We start from the raw sequence: 22,580 nt of genomic DNA, 5'->3' as shown, positions 1-22,580 counted from the left end.
CTCCAAGAAATGTCAACTTGATCCTTGTAATTACTATTCAACAACAATTTGATTAATGAATACTTATGGATGTGTATACTAGAAATATGAATGTGATAAAGATAATAGTAAATGTATACCCTATACAAAGTAATACATTCACCACAGAGTAAAAGACATGAAAAAGCAACAACCATTCATGCTATCCATGACTCAAACATTCATTTTGCCTGACCAACAACAGTCCATGATCATATTTTTCTTTCCCAACTATAATGCCCATGGTCTTATTTTTTATTATAGGTATTTTTTTGTTACCACTGGTCTCATTTTAAATATGAATGGGCTATTAGGAAGATATTAGGGCTCACCAAATAGCCCTAAAACTGTATAAATTTGAAAAGTTTCTCATTCAGTATACAAAAACAATGGTCAATTACAATACCAAACATACATTAATGGGGATAGTCATCACTACAAGATCATCACTTTGGGGAGAAATTTGAAATTAACCAAGCATTTACATGACATACCTCGATTGACAAGATTGGCCCTATATTTCACCCTAATTACATGAACTCCAAAGTGATTCCAATTAGAGCTACAGTCTCACCTGGAGGGAGGGAGAGGAGGGCATGATCACGGAGGCTTGCCATCCAGTGGTCCCACAGCGCACCCAGCTCTGGCTGCACCAGTGCCAGCAATCCATCACCCCCTCTGCCACCTGCCCCTTTAACAGCCACTATGTATACCTCAGCCCATGCCTTGAGGATGGAAAGCTTTTCCAGAGTGCCCATACTCTCATTGTACAGTATCATATTGCCTGCTGTCCGCTTGGAACCAGTATTATCAGCTGAAAATACAAGGTTAGTGGAAAAGCATATATAAAATTCTGAGTAATCAATTACCAATGTCTATTAATCTACTTTCATTTTCTTTCTTGTAAACCATAGACCCCTGGTGCTGTTAGTTAAATGCAAATAGATAAATCCTAACTGAAAATTTTCCAATACAGGGAGACGAGTACACACCTACCACTTGGATGCCACAGGGTACAATGTGATTCTTGGTCAGATGAAACTTTTCCAATCCAACAGATGTTAGTAGCTATTCCTTAGCAAACTACCCATTTTCTGTTTCATTTTATTTATTACATAGGACTCACCATAGTACAAGATTGCTTCACTGTCTAAAAACTAGTACATTACAGTGGTCTGCATGTAACAGACTCACAACAATCATAACCTCTAATGGAAGGCCTTCCTCAACATAAATCCGCTAATTATTATTATCATGATCAGTGTGATGGTATGCCGATGGTATGTTGTAATATATTCTAGTTATAAATCACCACTAACCGTCTTGGATGATTTACAAAGAATTTCCAGTACTAATTTCATTGAATGAATCATTCAATTGTGATATGATTCACCCAAATTTTGCTTGACTTTTGTTTCAACATTGATCAGTATGCAGGTTTTTCACACCCTCCCCGAGTGTTTTCTGGCAGTTGGCTTTTTCGTTGAGGATATCAGTTCAAAATACTTATGCTTTTCTCAAAAATTTATGTATCTTTTCACACACTACCCAATTTTTTCCCCAATGTAGCATTTATTTTATTTATTATTATTTTTCAAAAATACTTTATCTCATTTTTTCCCATAATCACAGTAAATATTTTCTATACTCTTTGTTTAAATGACTATTGATGTATTTATGCATTTAAATGACTAGGGGTTAGATGGAAGAAGAAACCATCGATTCTCAATCGTTCCCCAATGGACATTTTATTATTATTATTAAAAAAACAATGCACACCCCTACCCACCACAGTAATCAACTTAAAATTTAACAGGCGATATGCCCTTCCCCATACCACCTTTGGTGTTCCAAGAAGCTCTGCTAACCAAAAAATCAAATAGCACGGGTGAATCCGATGGTGTCCACAGGCATCACCCGGGATTAAACCTGGATCCTTCGGTCAGTAGCTTAGTATTCTATTTACTAATAATAAAATAATAATAAGAATAATTTTATTGGTCCAGCGATCAAGTACATGATATAGGACAAATCAAAAGATAGTAGAATAATATACTAATTACTAGAACAGAGCACACTATAACAATATTACACTCCATCATTAATGAAATCCAAAACCTTGTAATATATTTTCTGGAGTAACATTGCTTTAATTTTGGATTTAAAAACGGAAAAACTATTGACACCTCATGAAAACTACAACTATTGAAAACTCATTGGGTAATACATTGTAAAGTTTTAAACCCATTGAGTTTGGACCACACAAAGAACTTGAAGTGCATACATATGGGATATGAAGGTCATTAGAACTTCTTGTGAAATGGCTGTGTACAGCACTGTTTTTATAAAATTTGGTAAAATTATTGTAAGTATACAATAACACATATAAAATATAAACACAGGGAAAAGGTAACAGGCCCAGCTTTCTAAAAATGGGTTTACAAGGGGCAAGATAATGGGAATTAGTTATTAGCCGCACTGGGCAACCATTCCCCTACATACCCCTACATATATTCGAAATAAATGTCAAACAAAGTTATACGAACCTCGGGTGGGAGCGGAGGCCCCTCTACGGTGAAGTTTCCCTAATGATGACACTAGAAGCAAATGCACCCGACGAAGATCATTCAGATCCCTAGCAACACCACTTCCAATCCAAGCACTGCACACACGACAGGCAGCTGCAGTCACATGTGGTGGTGTGTCTGGAGAAAATGCTGGACGCAAAGCTGCTCCCACCTACCAGAGAGACAAGTAAAATACCAATAGTACTCATGGAATAAGTGAGAGAACTTACTGAGAGCTAGATGGAAATTTTAACCTATAGGGTTATGCCCAAACTAGACAGGCAAATAAAAGATAGGAGCCAATATCGCATATGTGACAATGTATGTTAATACTAAAGATTCACTATGGCAAGAAAAAAAACTGTGTGAATGACAAAATAATTGAATCAAACTGAAAAAATAATTGACAACACAAGTGCAATAATTGCATTGCAGATCAAAACAGAATATTCTGAACTGTAAAATATAGGGAAATCAATATCAACATAAGCTAAAGGATAGAAACATGAAAGTAGGAAAAATGAACCAAAAAAGAAAATAACACACCTATTCTGAAAAACCATTCGATCAAGATAATTTATTAGGCCAAATATTTAAAAAAAATTTAATCTTTTAACATGTTTTTAATGTGAACTGTAAGTATTGTACTATGAGACGGGAAGTTCTCCCAATTAAATAAGCACCACCACTTTTGTGCTTGCATGAGAGTTTTACTTATTATCTGTTTGTACACAATTATTGGGATATGACTGTCAAGAGGTTAATTCAAATACGATAAATATCTATCATTTATGGCAGTTTGGGTATTTGACTGCTTATACTCCTGGTTTGGGCCTAAAGAACACATTAATGAATCTCTTGTAAGTCACAATATGATGTACGCCTCAATCTAAAAACATCCTTTCTCTGACTTCTCATTTCCTTGCATGCATTAGCTGCCCCTTATGAACTAACTCAGAGCACTCATTCCCAACATCACCCTCATGCCTACCTTTAGTTTGACCACTTAAGGTATTAAGTAGGATATTCATTGCATGAATAAGGAGGTTCACCCAATTTTTGACAAAAAAATAGATTTGCAATATTTTCACTTCCCCACATGTGATATTTAAAAAAATAAATACCAATATTTAATATTTGTAATAATAAATCTCTCTGAAAAAAAAGTCTTTGTTTGTTCATATTGAGTGATTACACCACTAAGTGTCCGAGAGAGAGCTAGAGATAAGCAGAAAAGACTAAGATAGCAGTATCATGGCCTGTAATACTATCATAATCATTAATACCGAAAAGGCTTAAGTGTCACTATTCACTAAATTGGGAGACTTTCTTATCTTACAATACCAGCTGTAAATGAGCAAAACTATGGGTAAATGAAAATTTCCCTTAACATCAGCTGAATCATTCATCAATCCCTTATTCAATCGATAACTCACCTGTGCCTGATATTGCTCAAGGAGAACATGACCAGGGAATCCAGGCTCTGGAATACTGGCAAACCTATCAATAAGAGCATGCAGGGTACGGAGGCCTTCTAAACGAAGAGCATCTGAATCACTTGTAGCAGCAATGAAAGACATTCGTACCAAATCTGATAAATGCAGAACCAGAAAATCATCTGTGAAAAAGGAGATAAAAAATACATTTCAGTTACAATTACTCTCCCCTCTGCATTCTCTGCAATTTTCTGTATATATCTGTTTATATCATGATCATTAAACTGCATATTTTGGTGATCCCTGTTTTTTGATATTCCATGCTTCATCATCCATCCATTAGCATGGATAATACAGAATTTACTGTTTCATTAATAAATTTTGATTTTGCGAAATTAAAAACTTTTAAGAAAGCCCAGGTATTTCAAACATGAACTTAGAAAAAAAGTATATATAAAAGTTTTCAGGCATTTATTTATCTTAACCATTGTAATTTTATTAAAATTTCTAAGTGTTGGTAAGGGTATAACACAGATAATTAGCAACTAGTCAAAATTTTAAAGTCAGTAATTATTAATGACCAATTCATATTCTCACAAATAGTAAACAAAAATTTAAAATGCAAAATGAAAAAAAAACATTCTGACTCACTTCCATTATTTGATGCCTGTAACTTCTTTGCAAGCACCATATCAAAATGAGCAGTATAACGGGTATCCAATTCATCATTTTTCAGGTTTCCACTCCCACTCTCTGCTACACTTCTCCTCTCACATGCTTCTAGAATCTAAAACAATAGAAACAACATTAGTGAAAGTCAGCACACAATGATAAGTTTATAATATCATTTACCATGATATTATTTACAGGCATATTATTTTATTACAAAAATGATACTCATAATTTCTTACTGTTTTCAATTTATTAAAATAAATCATACCAAATGATTCTGTAATATATTGCATAGTAAAATATTTTACAGAAGTATTTGTAAGTTACATAAAAATAACAGAATGAACGCATGATACCAGGTCTGCATCAAGATATATATAATTTATTGGAATGCAGACTATGTATCATTCATACATCTTGTGCTCTTTTCATGCAATTCATTACTCAACTTTAATAAATTTCCGGTATACAAGGTGTTTTACAATTCATTAAAGTGAACGGCAAACTGTTATGGAAAAACCATAAGAATAACTACTTTCTAATAATACCAACATGAATCTACACATCAAGTTATCCGAATCTCATCCAAATAACCTGACGAATAAACACACAAAAAAGTATCAAACTTGGAATTGAACTTGGGTATGAAAAGTACTCAGGAAAAGTTCTCAACCACATAAATGAGGGTACATTTTTTCAGAAAAATATTAAAAAATCAGTAAATCCAAATTAAGTCATTATTTCAGGTGAAATTGCTACGAGTTAACTGTATGAGTACATGGAATAGCCAAATGTAGGTTGATTTTCACATTTGCTCCATGGTAGCCAAACCATGGTGCCCAAACCATGGTACATTCATCCCTGAAAACATTTCTAGATGTTTTGATCATTTTGCTCTTGAATACACAATTTACCTTCTTTATACAGTTTAACTTGCCCAAATACGTAAATTATTATTCTCTGATCTTAACCTAATGTCATTTTCTACAAAATGGTATTGTTCAGAGCTGGAGAAAAGTTGAACAGAAAACGGAATGATAGGTGATGTTTCAAAATCAAGCTCATTCAGTGACAATGGTGTTCCTGAAGGAACAATTCATGGCTAATCAAAAGAAGAGGTCAATATGATAGTTTTTTTTGATCAAGAGCATGGTAGGAGAGTTAGGTCTTGATTGAAAGGGGGCCAGATTAAGTGATGCTAGTGACCAGGATAAAAGCTTGTTTAAGTGGCTTATATGGAAGTTTATTCACAGGGGAGGTGCTACATTATCAGGGCTACTTTTACAAATGTAGCCAATTCAGCTAAATGAACTAGGCAGCACTAGTGATTATGCTCCTGACTGGTTATCATGATGAAAATTTGGCTGTGGATTAGCAGAACTAGGCATAGAAGGAGAATCAAATTCCAACTATGGTGAAATAGAAAGAGAGTTTTGTGGTTCTTAAAACAAGAAATTTAAGAGGATAGGTACCCCCTAGCTCAATTAAATTATTGAATTTTACAATAATTCCTAAGAAAATCCAATAGATGGCACTCATTTTATTGGAAAAGATTTCTTTTTAGTAATCTTCAGCTCATGCTAGACTGCTGTTAACGTTTCAGCTATATCCATCATAGTTTTATTTTCTTAGTCAATTTAAGCAACAAACAATTGTTTATTTAGAAAAATGTAAAAAATGGAGTTTCAGGAAACTTAAATTGAAAAATTAAACACCAAAAGAGATCAGAGGCAAGTTAGTAGTAGTATTTAGGGGAGGCGACCAACAGCTAAGGTCATTTGCGCCGTTAGGGATGGGCAGAAAAGGATGAAGAGTGAAGAGAATCCCGGCATCAGCATTCACCTACTCTTAACGAAAGATGCCAAGGGGTCTGATGCCATTGGGCCCCTTAATTCTCATTGATGAAAGAGATCAAACCAACCTGCCGAACACAACGGGCAGCAAATGATCTCGTGGGCCACCTTGGCTGGATTGAGTAGTGCGTTGGAAAGTTTGGAGCGCCACCCTCGCCCCATCCTTCCTCAACTTCCCCACCAGCTCGGAACTCTGAAGAGTCATCATATTCTTCATCATCTTCATTCCTTGGAGAACTGTACGGTCCACTGCCACCTTCTCCTTCACCAGAAACACTGATGGCATCTTCTTCACCAGACTCCGCACCCGATTCTGTAAGATTCACAATTACAAGTCATTGGCTAATTATGAAAAAAAAAACACCTGGAAAAATTGATTTGCATCAAATCTTACGCTTTTATTGTATGTATTTTTGCATGTGGGAAAATTTTTCTGAATTAAAAATATTCTTAGTTAAGTTAACAAGTTGAACTCCTCTTTAGAATTCTCACTTAGAAGCCATGGGTCTTATAGTAGGAAAACTTCCTCAGTTAACTTAGGAGAGCAGTGAGAATTAATTTTTTCATATTCACACAAATTAACTTGCATCTTTTTATTAGCATTCTCCTCAATATTCCTGGCTACTTTTGGGCCCCTATTGAGAATTATAATGAATATTGAATAATAATTATAAGAAACAATCTCAGGTGGTGTAACTGGGAGGTTTCCAGTTGCCATACATGGTTATACCATGGTTGCAAATACAACTTGGCAATAGCATGGTTGCAAACTTCCCCAAATGACAATTGAACATTAGAAACCCACAGTTGTGCTAACTTGTATATTCAATTGCTTCTTTCCATACATCCTTTAGCAATTACAGCCTCATTTTAGAATTCAATAGTTTACTTGTATGATGATAGGGTGGGCTGATTACTCAAGCAGTTATAACTATATCTGTATAGATAACACTTGCGCCAACTGCTGTATTCCGGGCCCTATTCTTTGAAGTCATGACATTGAAAACTCGTTTTATTTCTTCCTGGATTCCTTCCTTCATTTAAATCCTTTTGAAAGCTTGAAATTTTGTTTCCTTTTCTTTTTCAGAAAAAGCAACCGCCAAACAGTTAAATCAGTTTCTCTAAGAGGTAATCTTGACTACGTGATAAATAAAATTAACAAGCATTGATGTTTAATGTTTCTCACTCTCAAGAAATTGTAGCTCTTTCATTTAAATATTAGTTGAAGATAAAGTGACTTGAAATGCAATATGAGATTTTTTCTCCAATGGTTAGTTTACGTTTAAGTGGCTGGTGCCAGGGGAAGAACCAGTTGGCATAACGGAGTAACTCTACCAGCTCAGATTGTTTCCACTTGAATACTTATTACTTTACTCATTTTTCGATAATTTTCCCCTCAATTTTTGTTTACTTATATTTGTTGAAATGTTATTATAAGAAGCAGAAAGAGAAGAAAAGTGGGTCACTGTTTCCCTATCCATACGCAGAGACCACAAATTTTGAAAGAAGCTACTGCGGATCCTTAAATCCAGTCCATCAATAAAAGTATGTTAAAGTTTTATCAGCGAAATCTACTTTAACTAATGCATTTGACGAACACAGAGAAATTTGTATTAAAACTATAGAAAATTAACTACCTTTCATAAATAAACGTTTTAACATTACTATGAATTCTAATTTCCATGCATGGACACAAGTGAGACCTTATAAGAATATTCTTCATAATCTTCATACTTTGAATTAATTAAAATACTTTTCATCAGGTAAATATGAAAGGTTGCAACACCCACTCCCAAAAATTAAGCGGGCACTGGAACCTGCTTGCAAAGCACATTAATAAATAATTTTAAAGTTTTAAATGCCTGGTGGACCCCCTACGTGTTATTTTTGCATGATAGTGCTATCATCTACCGCGATGTAAGTGAAAAACTTGATAACAACTGTTTATATCTAAGGTGCCAATGGATGCTGCGATAGCAGAGGTAAAATATTCCCTTATGCTCTCTACACCTGCCTTTCCATTCATCCCATAATGGGAAAATAAAAGATTAGACCTGCCACTCACTGTAGAGGGAGGTTTGGACTGTAAAAAAAGGATCAATTAGCAACCTTTTATCCATGTACTCTTTCTATATTCTCACCTGGTGCAACTGTGAGTACCCTTTTGCACAGATGAAGCCATTCCGTTAGATGTAATGGAGCCAAAGCTTGAAGCATGGATATTATGGTATCATGGAGGTCTCTGATGACTCCTTCAACTTCCTCTGATCCTCCTTCCTCACAGCCACCTTCCCAGTCAAGCATACGAAACAGGAGTGCAGGAAGGCCACCTTTCTCGCCAGAAACTACGGAACCACCTAAATGATTAATAAGAATGGTCACTTTAGTGAATGAGCACAGGCCTTCCAAAATGCATGCATCACTCAAAATCACAGCAATGAAATATCTGAGTTGTGTTACCGAAATACAAGTATATGTGCAAGTATGTGATGCCATATTATGTGCTAGTTGCATTTTTACTTTTGAAGGAGCTTCTTTTAACAGAATTAATAACAACACTGGTTAAACTTAAATTAGTAAATTTTCTTTCCAATCGCCTCATTTTTTTCAATTTATTTAAAAATTTTACCCAATAAAATGATGTAAGAAATAGTTTCTCATTTGAATCAATGACTTTGGATGAAGCTGTTTCATGAGACGGTCAATTTCTCAGTTGCCTTACACCTAGGTTACTTTTCAAAGCACACAGACAAAGCCTAAAAGCATAAAACTAAACATTTTAGGGAATGCATCAAATGAGTCATACATACCATGAGCAGGATTAGTAACACCATCACCACCAGACAAGGCTGCACGTGCCACACGACAAACTTCAGCTGCCTCTCTCTGAGCCAGCTGTCGCAAGCAGGATACAGCAGACCGCCTTAACACACGATGTTCATTACACAATGACCTCTGGAAAGATTTAAAAGAATTTTCAAAGACATCATATTCACAGATGCAACATTTCTGCATTGAATAAGATGAAATTGAATCAATGCTCTGCATTCTAAAATAAAACTTATTTTAAAGTTACTCACACAGACTGTGGGTACAAGTGTCGAAAGATGAAGGTGTCGGGGAGCAAACAAATGAAGCTGCTGAAGGCAATTGATGGCTTCAGCTTCAACAAGAGGGTCTCCCTGCAGCTGTAATGCAGCACAAGCACAGAGGAAGGAGGACCGTGCTGTACAGACTGAGCCGCCATTCCCTGAAGAGTCAACATTTGAAAAATTATTTTCTTTCGCAAAATAGTGATAAAATCTGCACAGTTTACACATACTATGTAGCATTAACTACAGCCCAGCCTATGTCGCTAGCCTATAGACAATGAATACAGCATATATTGCAGAGGATTACCTTGAAGTTCAGGTCCCATTGTGGCAACCAATGCAGACAGCAATCGTCCAACACATTGATGGACATCATCATGATGAGTGGGTACACGAAGAAGAAGGCGCAAAGCCAATGCCAAGGAGGGTTCCACAAAACCACGGAACATGGGACCTCCAGAATCTGCCATTAATGACAGGGCATGAAGAGACCACACCTACAAAAGTAAAAATGAATAAAAGACATTAAAAGGCAAATTTTATGATAATTAAGCAGTCCAATGCGATATCAGGTATTCCCCTGTGTATAATTATTTTCTCCAGTACCACTTCATTGATACCAATGGAAACTGTTCTGGAATAGCCATTTGATTGAAATGTATTTTATTATAGCCACTTAAAAATGTAATACAAGAAAAAAAATATTTTAAGTTATGTTTTATTAAAGGTATATTGTATGAATACTAACATACATGCACCTACCACATTTATGTTCCTAGCAAGAACATAATAAAATATGATTTTTTCTATTTTAGTAAAATGAAGAAATATAAGTTACTCTTATATTAAGCCATGAGGTCTAAGTCTAAATAAAACCAAAAGAGTACACCCAGTCTACAAAATATTACTCTAAGGAAAGCTAATTATTGCAGAATGTATCATGAATCAAAAAATCACAACATAGTCTAAATATAATAGTTTTAGACCCCTGCCTTATGTATTGTCCTAATAACTCATTCCAATTCTTCAGATTTCCATTATTAAATAAAATTTTCCACTTGATTTCAGATAAAGGTGAAAAGTAAGATGAAAATGGAACTTATTAGGTGAGTCAAATTTGGTGGACAAATATTGGGATTGACTATGTCAAATGACCTATAAGTCAAATGCAAGTCAGATGCTTGCCACCACACGCAAAATGTGGGTCTCAAAGCATGCTATATTACTGTATTACATACCTGAACTGCCTGTGAGGAGTGATCCCCAGCCAAAGCAAGGAGAATGCCAACACTAGTGCGTAGATGGTGCTGGGCCCCTCCACCTCCTCCTCCCCCACTACCTCCTCCCATGGCCATTGCCCCTGCTCTCCTATGCAAGCACCCCAGGGCCAATGAGTGCCCAGTACGTGTGGCAGCATCTCTGAAATCATCACAAATATTTGGAAAATTAAGAAAAATAAACAGCCCATATATAACATTCAGAACCACCCTTAGATCAATCTTGAGGTAACTCTGAGATAATTTGTCCATGATATACAACACATTGTGATTTTTAAAAGATAATGAAACCATAGGTAGGTAATTCTGGATTTATTTGGGATATGCTATATCAACATTGATTACTTAATCAACCAAATTAAAAACACGAAAAGAATAATTCAAATGATATAACAATAGCAAAAAAGTAAAATACTACAAGTATTGGGTAAAAATAAATTTCCACACATTGATGGCTAAGTCTGTCAGTACACGTTAAAACATTATCAGGGTGACAGCACAGGAAATAACAATCAATAAAAAACGTATCATTTTTGATTAAAGTTTTATTACACACATGATGTTTTAAGCGGGGGTAGCAGACTGCAGAGACTTTTGGCCAGAGCTACTCTAATGCTTTTATCTAATGTTAAAGATAAAATGCATATCCTCATGATAAAAGATCCAGTGTCAGCAGAAGGTGTAATGTACATTCAAGAATGCTTAATAAATACTGCCAAATAATTTAGAGGGTCCATGGAGTGGCTATATGGGTCAATAGAGTGCTCTTACAGCTGAAATCACTCCTCCTTAGGGTAAAGTACAGTGAGTTCACAGAAGGAATTCATACCTGCACTTGGCACATCTAATAATTTCTATAAGTATAATGATGACATCAGGCAAAATGAAAATTTTCAATAATCTAAATGAACTGGAAGTATTCACTAATATTAATAATTGAATTCAACATTTAGGTAACCCTTGTGACATTCCCTCTAGTAAGTTATCCAATAAAGATTTGCTAGATTGTTTTGCTGGTGGCTCAGAATCTGTGTGACTCACTGAAACATTCTGTGAGACAGTTCATATGGATGTAATGCTAAGTGGCTCGACATGTCAAGCCTAGAGTCCTGTTATCCTGCTCCATTAACTGCAGCTATCAACCACTAATCCATGACCACTCTACTTTCCCTGATCAAAATAAAGAAAATTTCAAAAAAAGTAACTACTTATACCAGCTTTGAGTAAGAGGAAAAAACATATTCCAACCAGAGATTGATTGAAATTCTGACTTGAACCCATTACCATTGCCAGACATATTGCAAACTCATCCTTGGAGGAACCTGAGGAGTATATGAATAACAGCAGTTTATGAAGAACTGTTTCACATTGAAAATGTCTGAAGGAATAACTACCAAATGTACAGTCATTTCCCTCATTTGGCTATTGACAATCGATTCTACCAATTGCTCATTTCATAAGAGTTCAATTTGGTCAAAGAGGTCAATCATCTTCCCTCTGCAGTTATGATCTAAAATTGGCTTCAATATGAAAAGCTAAAGACTTGGGGATTCGGAGGGAGAGATAAGATGAGAGTCACAGTATAATCACTCTGCTCAGTTTTATGATAACAACAATACGAAGACAATGTAATCCCTCATGAGTGAATATTTTTTATATAATTTTGTAGAAATTCCAAGCTAAGAAGGAGAATTTTACACCATGGTCCACATTTACCTTTTGCTCTAAAGAAAGCAGTTATAAGGAGATTTTTTCGCATTCAATTTGTAGATGCTATGAGGTTGGGAGTGGAATAAGAGTTCATTCAACAGAGCACTTAATAGTTTGAAGGTTCCTAATATGGATATCTAGTTTTATTAAACTAAATTATAGTTTATTTTAATGCACAAACTTAGTAAAAAAATTTCTTTTGGGTAAATAGATGGAAAATTATACTGTATAATTTTTAAATCATGTTGATAATATCATTAAGAATCATCCACACATACAAGCTATTAAACAAATCCAACTATAGTGCTGAGTATAGTTTACCTTGCAACCTTGAGTCTATCGAAGCTTGCCTGTGCCAACCGAGCTGTAAAATGTGGGTCAGAAGCAGCCTGAGCAAGGCGCCCTAAACACTCGGCAGCAGCAACACGTAGAAGAGGGTCAGGGCTAGGCAGCGCACCCTATTGGAACAAGTAAAAACCATTGTCACATTCACCTCCAAGTGCATCATGCACCGTGTAAAGAATAGTACCCTTCCTTCCTCTCAGACTCCCTTACCCTCTGTTTCTCTTGAATAGAAACATGTGGACCCAAAGAAGCCAAAGCATGACAAAGCTAGGAGCACACTAATTAAATAAATTTGTGGAATACAAAGAATTTGATCTGATTTCAATTCAACTTCCTATCAAATTTACTTTATTTGAATTCACTTCTGGCAGCATTTCAACCCTTTATTTTATTTTCAATATTCATATTTTCTTTCCACCTCTTTAAAGCAACATAAATTAATGCAAAAATAGTATAATTTGAAACCTAAGATATATTAACAGTTACAGCATTAGGTGGTTTAAATAAACCACTCACCGAGAAAAACAAATGTTTTGCACCATTCAAATCATGAAGTCAGCAAATAACTTCTCTAATGATCATTTTTTAAAGTGATTGACTTACAATACTTACTTAATAACCAATGTATTAATACTTCAATGGTACCGAACTCAATCATGTGAACTTTTATCTTAAGGAAAAAGATAAACTTTGTAAAATTCATAAAAAAATCGATCTAGTCATAATTTTTTTTTTAATTTTACTAGGCTTATCATAGTCCTCAATGTATTAGTAACAATTAATTTTAATTAACCATTACACTGTTAGCATTCGGTTTGACTTTCCACCAAGTCTAAACTGTTCACAGTAAGAGGAAGTCTAATGTTCCCTGCAGGCAATCAAGACTATTTGAAAAGAGGGAATGCATGGAATGAGCATGTACATACAAGCAGCGATAAATGATTTCCTCCATGTCCTATTATCCCTGAATACATAAGTTCATTGGAAACAAGTTGAATCAATTGCTCCTGCTGGCACTATCCTATCAGTATATCCAGCCAGATGCAACTTAAATTTGGGAAAAACATGATAAAAATCAACTTGCCATCTCTATGGAGTGGCAACAATTTATGAGAACCCTCGATTCAGGAATATGAATTTGAAGTTTTGATTACATTGAGTCCAGTCTGAACAGCAAAAAAATACACAACATCGAGAATGATGTAGATCAAAAAAAATATTACTACTATTATGTAAATTCAAGGTTTTATGGAAATTCAATTTTGAATTCTTCAGTAAATAGCCATGAAATTTATTTTATCATATTGCTAGGAGTAAAATAATCTTATTGGAGGTCTGAACAATATAAAATGCACAGAAAATTTGAATGCATGATAGCAACAGCATTTGCTGGAAGATTTAAACTAGCGCTGAGACTGTTATCCAGATACATAAGAGCTACAGATATCTGAATCACAAATAATTCCACGAATTAAAGTCAGATGACAAGTAGCGCATTTCACTCATCTGGATATTCAAATATCTGGAGCCATGGATAATTCTTCAATATCGAGATTATTGAATTATCCATTTTTATTTGTGCGGGCAGCTGTAGACAATAAGTACCAATGCAAGTGATGCAGCGGCTTGACGCAGGTCATCTTGCTCTGGAGCACCGCCTTTCCCCTTGGCATCCTCAGCCAGGCCCGTGAGCCCAGCTAGGAGAGCAGCCAGGCAGTTGATGGTGAGGGCTTCACCACGCGCACCCTTAGCCCCGCCTGAGCTTCCACCTCCCTGGCCACTCCCACCACCACCACGCCACACCACTTCTGAGAAATGTGCAAGAACTTGCAGCCTGTGCTTGTGTGCAGCATGAGGAAATGAGCGTCCAAACAGTCTGACGGCAGCATCTATAACAGCCACCCCTAGTGGCAAAGGACCAGGCACAGCATCACCCTGGAAAGGTAAAATATCATTATGCCTAAGCAAAATCAAAGTATATTTTCTATTATTACATAAAATGATTAGGTATAAAAACAATAACATAGAGTATACTTTGCCCCATTCCTGTTTATGCAATTATGTTTAAATTATAATTTTTTGTGTAGTTTCAGGCATGATACGTTAGAATTTTACCACATTATAATGAACAAATGATAACTGTTCCACCAGATATTGATTTATTATACGACTGGTTTTGATGACCTACATCAGCTTCAAGTGATATAATGATGTAGAACATGAAAACCAGTTTTGTAATAAATGAATAACTAATGGTAAAATGTTATCATTTGTTCATTAGTCTATTTTTTTAACAGTTGAATATGTAAAAATGACAGTATTAATGTGTTGATTACCATTATTATGATGAAACTACATAAAAAAGCAGCATAGTATTAGAAAGTTGGCAGTAGCTACAGTGCTTAAACTGAGTCATGAAATCAGATACCCATTACTTGCATTTAGTTCCTGGGCAAATCTGAGATAAAATGGCATTGAAAGTAAATTATTTACTCTAATTTACCTTCAGTACGTACTTCAAGCAAGATTAGTGAATTGGTAAAACATTTACAATGATTACAGAAAAAGTTTCAACATCAACTCACCGGACGGCAGGCACCATAGAGACAGCAAGGGTCATGCTCTAAAGCTCCTGAACCAGCTGCACTATTTGGCTGCAGCTGTAGTCAAAAGATATTATTCTCAGATTAATATGAGTGATCAATCATTAATTTCTTGAGTTTTTGCAAAACCCTCAATTTTCAAGAGCAGATATTTCTACCTTGTTTTCTTCCTGTATTTTTCTTCATAATTAGTGGTTTCTCAAAAATATCACTTGTATTCCGATTTTCATCTCACCTGTGACCATCAAAATGCAAAAGAATGCTTTTGATTACAGAAAATTCCCAATTTATGAGATTAATTCATCCCAGGTATTATCACATGAAAATTATGCAACTCAAGGCATGTCTACACAAGTATAAAACTCTCTAGATTCAATTCAGTCAGCTGTCCCATTCTTGCAACCAGCAATGTATGTTTATATACAATGGTAAATATGACAAACAATCTCTTCAGTGAACATTGCATTACTTGAGAATACTAACTGGCCTGTTTAATATGGGTTATCCCAAAACAGTAGAGTATTGGCAGACACCAGAATTTGGAAAAGGAATGCTCTTAACATGATAGCAGCCATTTTCTAAAAAATACACAAGTACTCAGAGTATAAACATGAAATATTTTATTTTCTGTTCCATATAGAAGTGTATCAACACTCAATCCGTTCCATTATTCCATACCAAAACTAAAAATCATTACAGAAAATAAATACGAGGGTCATCCGGAAAGTAGTACCCGTTCGTGAAATAAAAAGACAAAAGTAAATATTAACAAACATAAAAAATTTTATTTGAAAGAGGATACTTTAAACTACTTCTCAACATAATCTCCAAGCAAATTAAGGCATTTGTCATAACGTGTGACAAGTTTCTGTATTCCTGCTGCATAGTCCTTCGCCGCCAGCTCATTGAGATACGCGAGGGACCCATCTTGCACAAATTTTTGCATAATGCAGATGGTGTTTAACAATTTCATGAACAATTGTTCGAGAAACATTGGGAAAATGCTCACAGATGTCATCAATTGTGACGCGCCGATCGTTCCTCACGAATTCGTCAACTGAGCTCACCAGTTGGTCTGTAATGACAGACGGTCTCCCCGAACGCTCATCGTCGTGTGTGTTCCCCCTCCCCATGTTGAAGTTGCGACACCACCGCCGAACAGACGACTCGTCCATTACATTGTCTCCATACACCTCCTTTAATTGGCGATGAATATCACATGGGCGAACGTTTCTTGCATTGAGGAATTTAATCACTGCCCTCACTTCACAACTGGCGGCGTTCTCAATTTTTTTAAACATTGTAAACAATCACAGAAACAACACAGGCAATGCTAGCGTCACGCAACTTGGCTCAGAGAAGGCAGACAAGCCACTGAAGCTATCTGACCTCGTCCAGCGGCTACTCGCGTCGTCAGCACTTCATGCGGCACGAACGGGTACTACTTTCCGGATGACCCTCGTACTTTGTTATTCCACATATATTGTTTATTAAACACGACCCGGGTTTCGACTTACAGAGTCATCATCAGGTTTTGTAAGTCGAAACCCGGGTTGTGTTTAACAAAAAATATATGTGGAATAACCAAGTATTTATTTTCTGAAATGAATCGCTTCCAGAAAGTGACACCTGAAACCATTCTATTTAAAAATCATTATTCCCATCAGTGAATCCTAAATATCATATTCCACGCATTATTCAGCAATACAGGTTTTCTCATATTTCTTAAGAACTATTCCAAAAATAAAAATAAGTTTACTCCCAAGAAAAGTCCCACTTTTTCACAATATTCCTCACTAAGTGACCATCCGAACCTTTTACTCATTTGGGTATTCAATCTTTCAAATATGCAGCATTGGAATCCCTTGAGATACATCAAAAATGATTTCAGTATATAGTTTAGGATCGTCTGACTTTTCATCATTATCATGGGTTACCAGAGGATTAGTTTGCAGCCACCATTATGAGATTACCCATTTTCAGGAAAATAGATTTTCCTCCTGATTGAGGTTTTATGGTCAGCTCAGGCAACTCTTTTAAGCTCAGTAAAACTTTAAACTGCCTAACCATCCAACTCCCTAAGCATTAAACTCCCCCCCACCTACCGACCATCACTTAACCCCTCCCCCCTTGCCCCTCCAGGTATATATACCTCACCCCCCGACCTGAACACCTACTTGACTTTGTACAGTGCCTGGTGCATAGTCTTCTTCCAAGTTCAAGTTCCTATTTGATTCTCTCTCCGTAGATGGTCACCTGGTGACCGAAATACCGGTATTGGAGTTCTTCTTCATTATTTTTATTGGCTATAGGATTTTCTTCCTTTGTGACAACTTGCCTAAGCATCAGTGACAAAAAAGATGAACCCAGTTAATGGCCCATCTTCTCACCTGATCTTCAATGGCCCGGTGGCTTAGATCTCGAAGCCTTCTCCCCAAGAGCAGAGCAGCACCAGAGTGGCAGAGGGACAGAAGAAGGGATGTTGTAGTGTTGGCTGGATTTTCACTGAGTGTCAATTCACCCACAAGCATTCTCAGCAAAGGGGCATAAGAACCTAATAAATTAAATTACATATACATTTTTGTAATTAAATTAGAATAAATAATATGTGGATAGTAAAAATATAACTCTGGAGCTTGTGATATTTTCTTTGGTGACAATTGTAAACAGTATATTAACATAAGATTGTTTATTAAAAATAAGCCATGTTAAATATGCAGTAAGCAAAACTGTGCTCATAAAGGTTTTCAGAATCAGTCAACTTTTATTAAGATAGAGGCCTTCTTTCACATCCAGTATTATATATTATAGTTTCATCCACATAGAGTAAATCCTCGCTAATTAGGACATGGTTAATACAGACTCTTACTTAATCCTTAGTCTGGCTGGGTACGGTGGGTGGCTTAACAGATTTGCTGTACTCTAACAAAATCTGTTTAACCTGCAATTTCCTATGAATATGGTTGAAAATATTTATAAATACCACAATCAATTCTCCAGCTGTATATATGAAATTATGACAAAAGTATTGCTATATGAAATATAATTTATGTGCTCATCGAAAAACAGCACATTTTGTAGATGCAAGACATACTAGAAATAGATGGGTAATCCTTTCCATGTGATTGGTGGACCTCCTGAGAATAATTATAGGATCTTGTGGCAAAAAAACCAGTCACTTTTCATTATAGCACCAAAGAAGAGTGGCAGTAGAAGAAAACATAACTTTGAGCAGGATGCAGAGGTTTCTGTTAAGGGTATGGTATCACTTTACACATTTTCAGCTCTGAAAAAGAAGACTACTTGCTCTTAGGTTTGAATTAAATTTCCAAAATATGGAAATCAGGTTCAGTAAATTATACTACCATTTGTTGAAAGATAGCAATTGGCCATCAACAGGAACCACTTAAGGAACTTTTGCATGCTTGCATTGCATTGCTTTAGCACTGATGACAGAATATTATTTACAGTAATTTCAGATATGCAATACATGGACTGGGCATCTACTGAAAAGTTTTGACAAAAAATATGCTAGCTTTATGGATTGAATCCAAGGTACTGGGGCAAAAAATTGGTAAAGAAGGGATGTTTATACTCTGTGCACTCAAGATTATCGTAGCCACAAGATTAAAAGTGCTGCGATGGGATAATATTGACCACCTGAAACTTTGAGGAAGAATATGGATGACCTCTATTTTTAAATAATTCAATAAATGCATAGTTTATTGGAGTTATAATAATGGAATGGCTCCATAATCACTTGGTTCCCCAATTTAAAAAAACTAGTTTGTTCAGAGAAGTTTAACAAAGAAATAAAAGTGCTTTTTTTTAATTACCAGCAGCCAAGCCAAAATATGAAATCATTCATTTCCATTGAAATGATACATCATGATTAACTCCATCAACAACATTCTTCCATAGAAGATTTACTAAAATCTAATGGATTTCTTCACCATTAACCAAAGTGTGTAGCAATACCAGCCAAAGATCAGCTGTAATATCCTTAATACTTACAGCAATATCAACCGATTATATAAGTAAATATTTTGATGATGGATGGCAAAAGTTAAGTGTGTCAGAGAATAGTGGTAACCATAAATTGCCTCATTACAACTGAAACTTTAACACAAACTATCATAATTTTTCTGAAGTTAAGCTTCTTTTTATATAAATTTACATTTGATTGATTAGTTATCTTAATAATTAAAATCAGTTCAATAATGTGATAGTTCAATTCATAATTCATTACCATTGTTTTTTCCATAGTTAATTATTATTTAAAAATGACTTAATTTTAAGAGAAACTTGTAATTATTTTACTTAAGTAAATTTATTTTATATTTAATTTGGATCTTCTAGCACTTCGGGGCCCTAATGCATCATATGAAATTGTTAGATGTTGTTGGCCACCAATGGTGCACAAGATTAGATTGAGAAAAAAATACATAAAAATTACATGCATCAAAACCCCAGCTACTCTGGATTTTGCCTAATCCAGTCACCCTATAGCAATTAGCGAACGTTTACTGCATTTTAACTTTTAATTTCATCCTCCCTAGCAAATTCTATTGATTGTAAATTTTTACTTACCCTCAAAAGACTGTGGAGGCAGGAGAGATAAGGTTTCATAGAGTCTCAGTCTTACCATGGCCACAGGTGCTTTCAGATGCTGACCGTATGATTTTACAACTGGAGCAATTCTGAAAAATTAATACCACAGAAATTAAAATGGGTACCAGGATTATGAAATAGATAAGGGAAAGAAGATAAGGACTGCACACAGTTAGACTCATGAATTTTAAAAGATATAATAACTTCAGTGAGAAAGTAACAACGAATAATTAAAATTATTATGAGCAGTAGTCTTCCAGACAAGCTAGGTTTTTCATTGACCCAGGGATTATGCAATACTACATTTCCAAGCACTGACTACACTACAATAAACAACTTCAATATTAAAATACATCAGGTTTTAGTCCCACATACGTATTTCAAACTAAATTCCATCCAAAATATTTATTCTCTTCCTCCCTCTCCTACACTCATCCAACATCATCCCCTTCATTTATCTCAGGCATTACAGTGATTCTTAAAATACAGGGTTAGCATTAAAAATATTGGTAACAATTTTTTCTAGACATGTGCATGTCATTTAAGTGTAGGCATAATTGCAGGTTGTATTTGCATTGATAAGATGACAGTGTACACTATCATCACTGAAAATTTGGAAATGCAAAAGATCTGCACTAAACTCAACCCAAAGGTCTTGACAGATGACCAAAAACAGATTCGAGTGTCTACTTGCAAAGATCTTCTGCATCGGGATCATGATGATTCCCCAACCCCCTTTAAGTCTCAACTTGGCACCAGCAGACTATTTTCTATTCGCATAAGTGAAATCCTTTCTCAAAGGAAAGTGCTCTAAGTGCCATCAAAGAAGCTTGCACGCATGCCCATAAGGACCTTCCGGAATATGCCAACCAGGGAGCCTTTGAATGGCAGAAAACCTACTGGTAAAAGTGTGTCAACACTCAAGGGATGTACTTTGAAGAATTTAGAGGGATTGTAGCAATATTGGAAATATATCGATTTCATGAAACTTTTCCAGATAGTTTTCATACAAACCATGTATTTATGCAACCAATTTTCTTTCCTTCCCCATATTTCTCAAACAATCTTGCAATTTCCGATACCAAGACTATCACTTCTTTTTGTGTACCTATCTGTCCAATTTATCTTCTCCATTATTCTCTATGCCCACACACATACCAAAATAGTCTAATCTATGCTCACCCACATCCCTCAAAAAAACTACGATCTATATCTATCTCTCATTAATTTTTCTTTGAGTCTTTATTTAAGGTCTTTGACATCAATTTCTACTCCATGTTAAATTCTTATACACTCAATGCAATTTTTCTCCAAGTGCTCTCACTACTTGGCCATTATCATCTTAACACTTATTCAATAAGAGAAGAATTGTCCCTGCTCTAATTGATTCCTTCCATTTGAATGCATAGCTTAGATTTCCTATATTTTGAACACCTCATTAGCTTCATTTTCTTTTGATCAACTCTAACGCAATATTATCAAACTGGCTCTGGCTCAGTAATGGCAGTCCCTTGCCTGACTGGCAAAATAAAGCTAAACCATCCGTGAATGTTAACTGGCTTAATGAGCTCCCCTTTTCTTTCCATGCCTCTCTACCATTATTTGGCTTATACAATGATAAGAGCAAGTGTGCCTGCCTTATTCTCTTACCAATCACAGCCCATTCTGATTCCCCATTTAACACCCTTACTTGTTCAGACAGTCACATACAGATTTCAAATAAGTACAACAGTTAGCCTATCCTTCCAGGCCACTCATTTTTGACAATATGCTCATTAATTGCGTCAAATGCAATCTATCAAATGACTTAAATCAATAAACTGAACTGCTACCCAACACAAAAACTGAAAAATTTATTTTAAAAATACAGTTAGTAAGTAAAGCCATTTCTACATCCTGAAAAGAAAATTCTTACCCAACAACCATGGCAAGGGCAGATTCAACTGGAGAGAGTAAACGTCGCACCACATCCTCTGTTGCCAATTCAGGGCAATTTCTCAAAAAGGAATGCATGGCTGATAGAGCTCCAGCACGACCCTCCAATGTTACCTGCAAAAAAGACTCTATATCAACTCTAAAATACCTTATAAGTCTAAACATGTATCCCTTAAATTATTTCATATGATACATAGCCTTTTCACCATATTCAGTGGAAGTACTTTAGAAGAGGTAATTACTCTATACAGCAAAACCCACTAAAGTCCCTCTTGAGAGAGCTAACTGAACTATAAATGAGAGGCTCTCATAGTGAAATTATTAAAGCATTTATAGTGCAGAATTTATGGAGAAATACCGGCCTCAAATCCTTTCTTCTTTATCCTTCCCCTCAGATCTTTTCACTGTTATTATCATTCCTATCCACCCACTACTCTCCCTAATTCCCTATTTACTCTTTG

General features: G+C 35.6%; 1 protein-coding gene across 1 annotated transcript in view; it reads right to left on the bottom strand.

Annotated features, from left to right (window-relative positions):
- Window positions 1–22,580, bottom strand: part of LOC139700036 (HEAT repeat-containing protein 5B) — a 69,200-nt gene that overhangs the window by 21,616 nt on the left and 25,004 nt on the right. The window contains exons 12-27 of the mRNA XM_071598490.1: window positions 22,100–22,233; window positions 20,164–20,273; window positions 17,964–18,127; window positions 15,556–15,630; window positions 14,576–14,905; window positions 12,947–13,083; window positions 10,877–11,057; window positions 9,946–10,135; window positions 9,627–9,796; window positions 9,357–9,501; window positions 8,688–8,903; window positions 6,615–6,859; window positions 4,673–4,808; window positions 4,022–4,203; window positions 2,565–2,757; window positions 593–832 (exon numbers count right to left, since the gene is read on the bottom strand). Of these exons, the coding sequence (XP_071454591.1) occupies window positions 593–832; window positions 2,565–2,757; window positions 4,022–4,203; window positions 4,673–4,808; window positions 6,615–6,859; window positions 8,688–8,903; window positions 9,357–9,501; window positions 9,627–9,796; window positions 9,946–10,135; window positions 10,877–11,057; window positions 12,947–13,083; window positions 14,576–14,905; window positions 15,556–15,630; window positions 17,964–18,127; window positions 20,164–20,273; window positions 22,100–22,233 (2,848 nt within the window). The remainder of the gene's footprint in view (window positions 1–592; window positions 833–2,564; window positions 2,758–4,021; window positions 4,204–4,672; window positions 4,809–6,614; window positions 6,860–8,687; window positions 8,904–9,356; window positions 9,502–9,626; window positions 9,797–9,945; window positions 10,136–10,876; window positions 11,058–12,946; window positions 13,084–14,575; window positions 14,906–15,555; window positions 15,631–17,963; window positions 18,128–20,163; window positions 20,274–22,099; window positions 22,234–22,580) is intronic.

Source organism: Hetaerina americana, unplaced genomic scaffold (genome assembly GCF_022747635.1).
Source record: "Hetaerina americana unplaced genomic scaffold, ioHetAmer1.1.p SCAF_10, whole genome shotgun sequence".
In the NCBI taxonomy this organism is placed as follows: Eukaryota; Metazoa; Arthropoda; class Insecta; order Odonata; family Calopterygidae; genus Hetaerina; species Hetaerina americana.
This window is presented reverse-complemented; position numbering and strand designations above follow the sequence as displayed.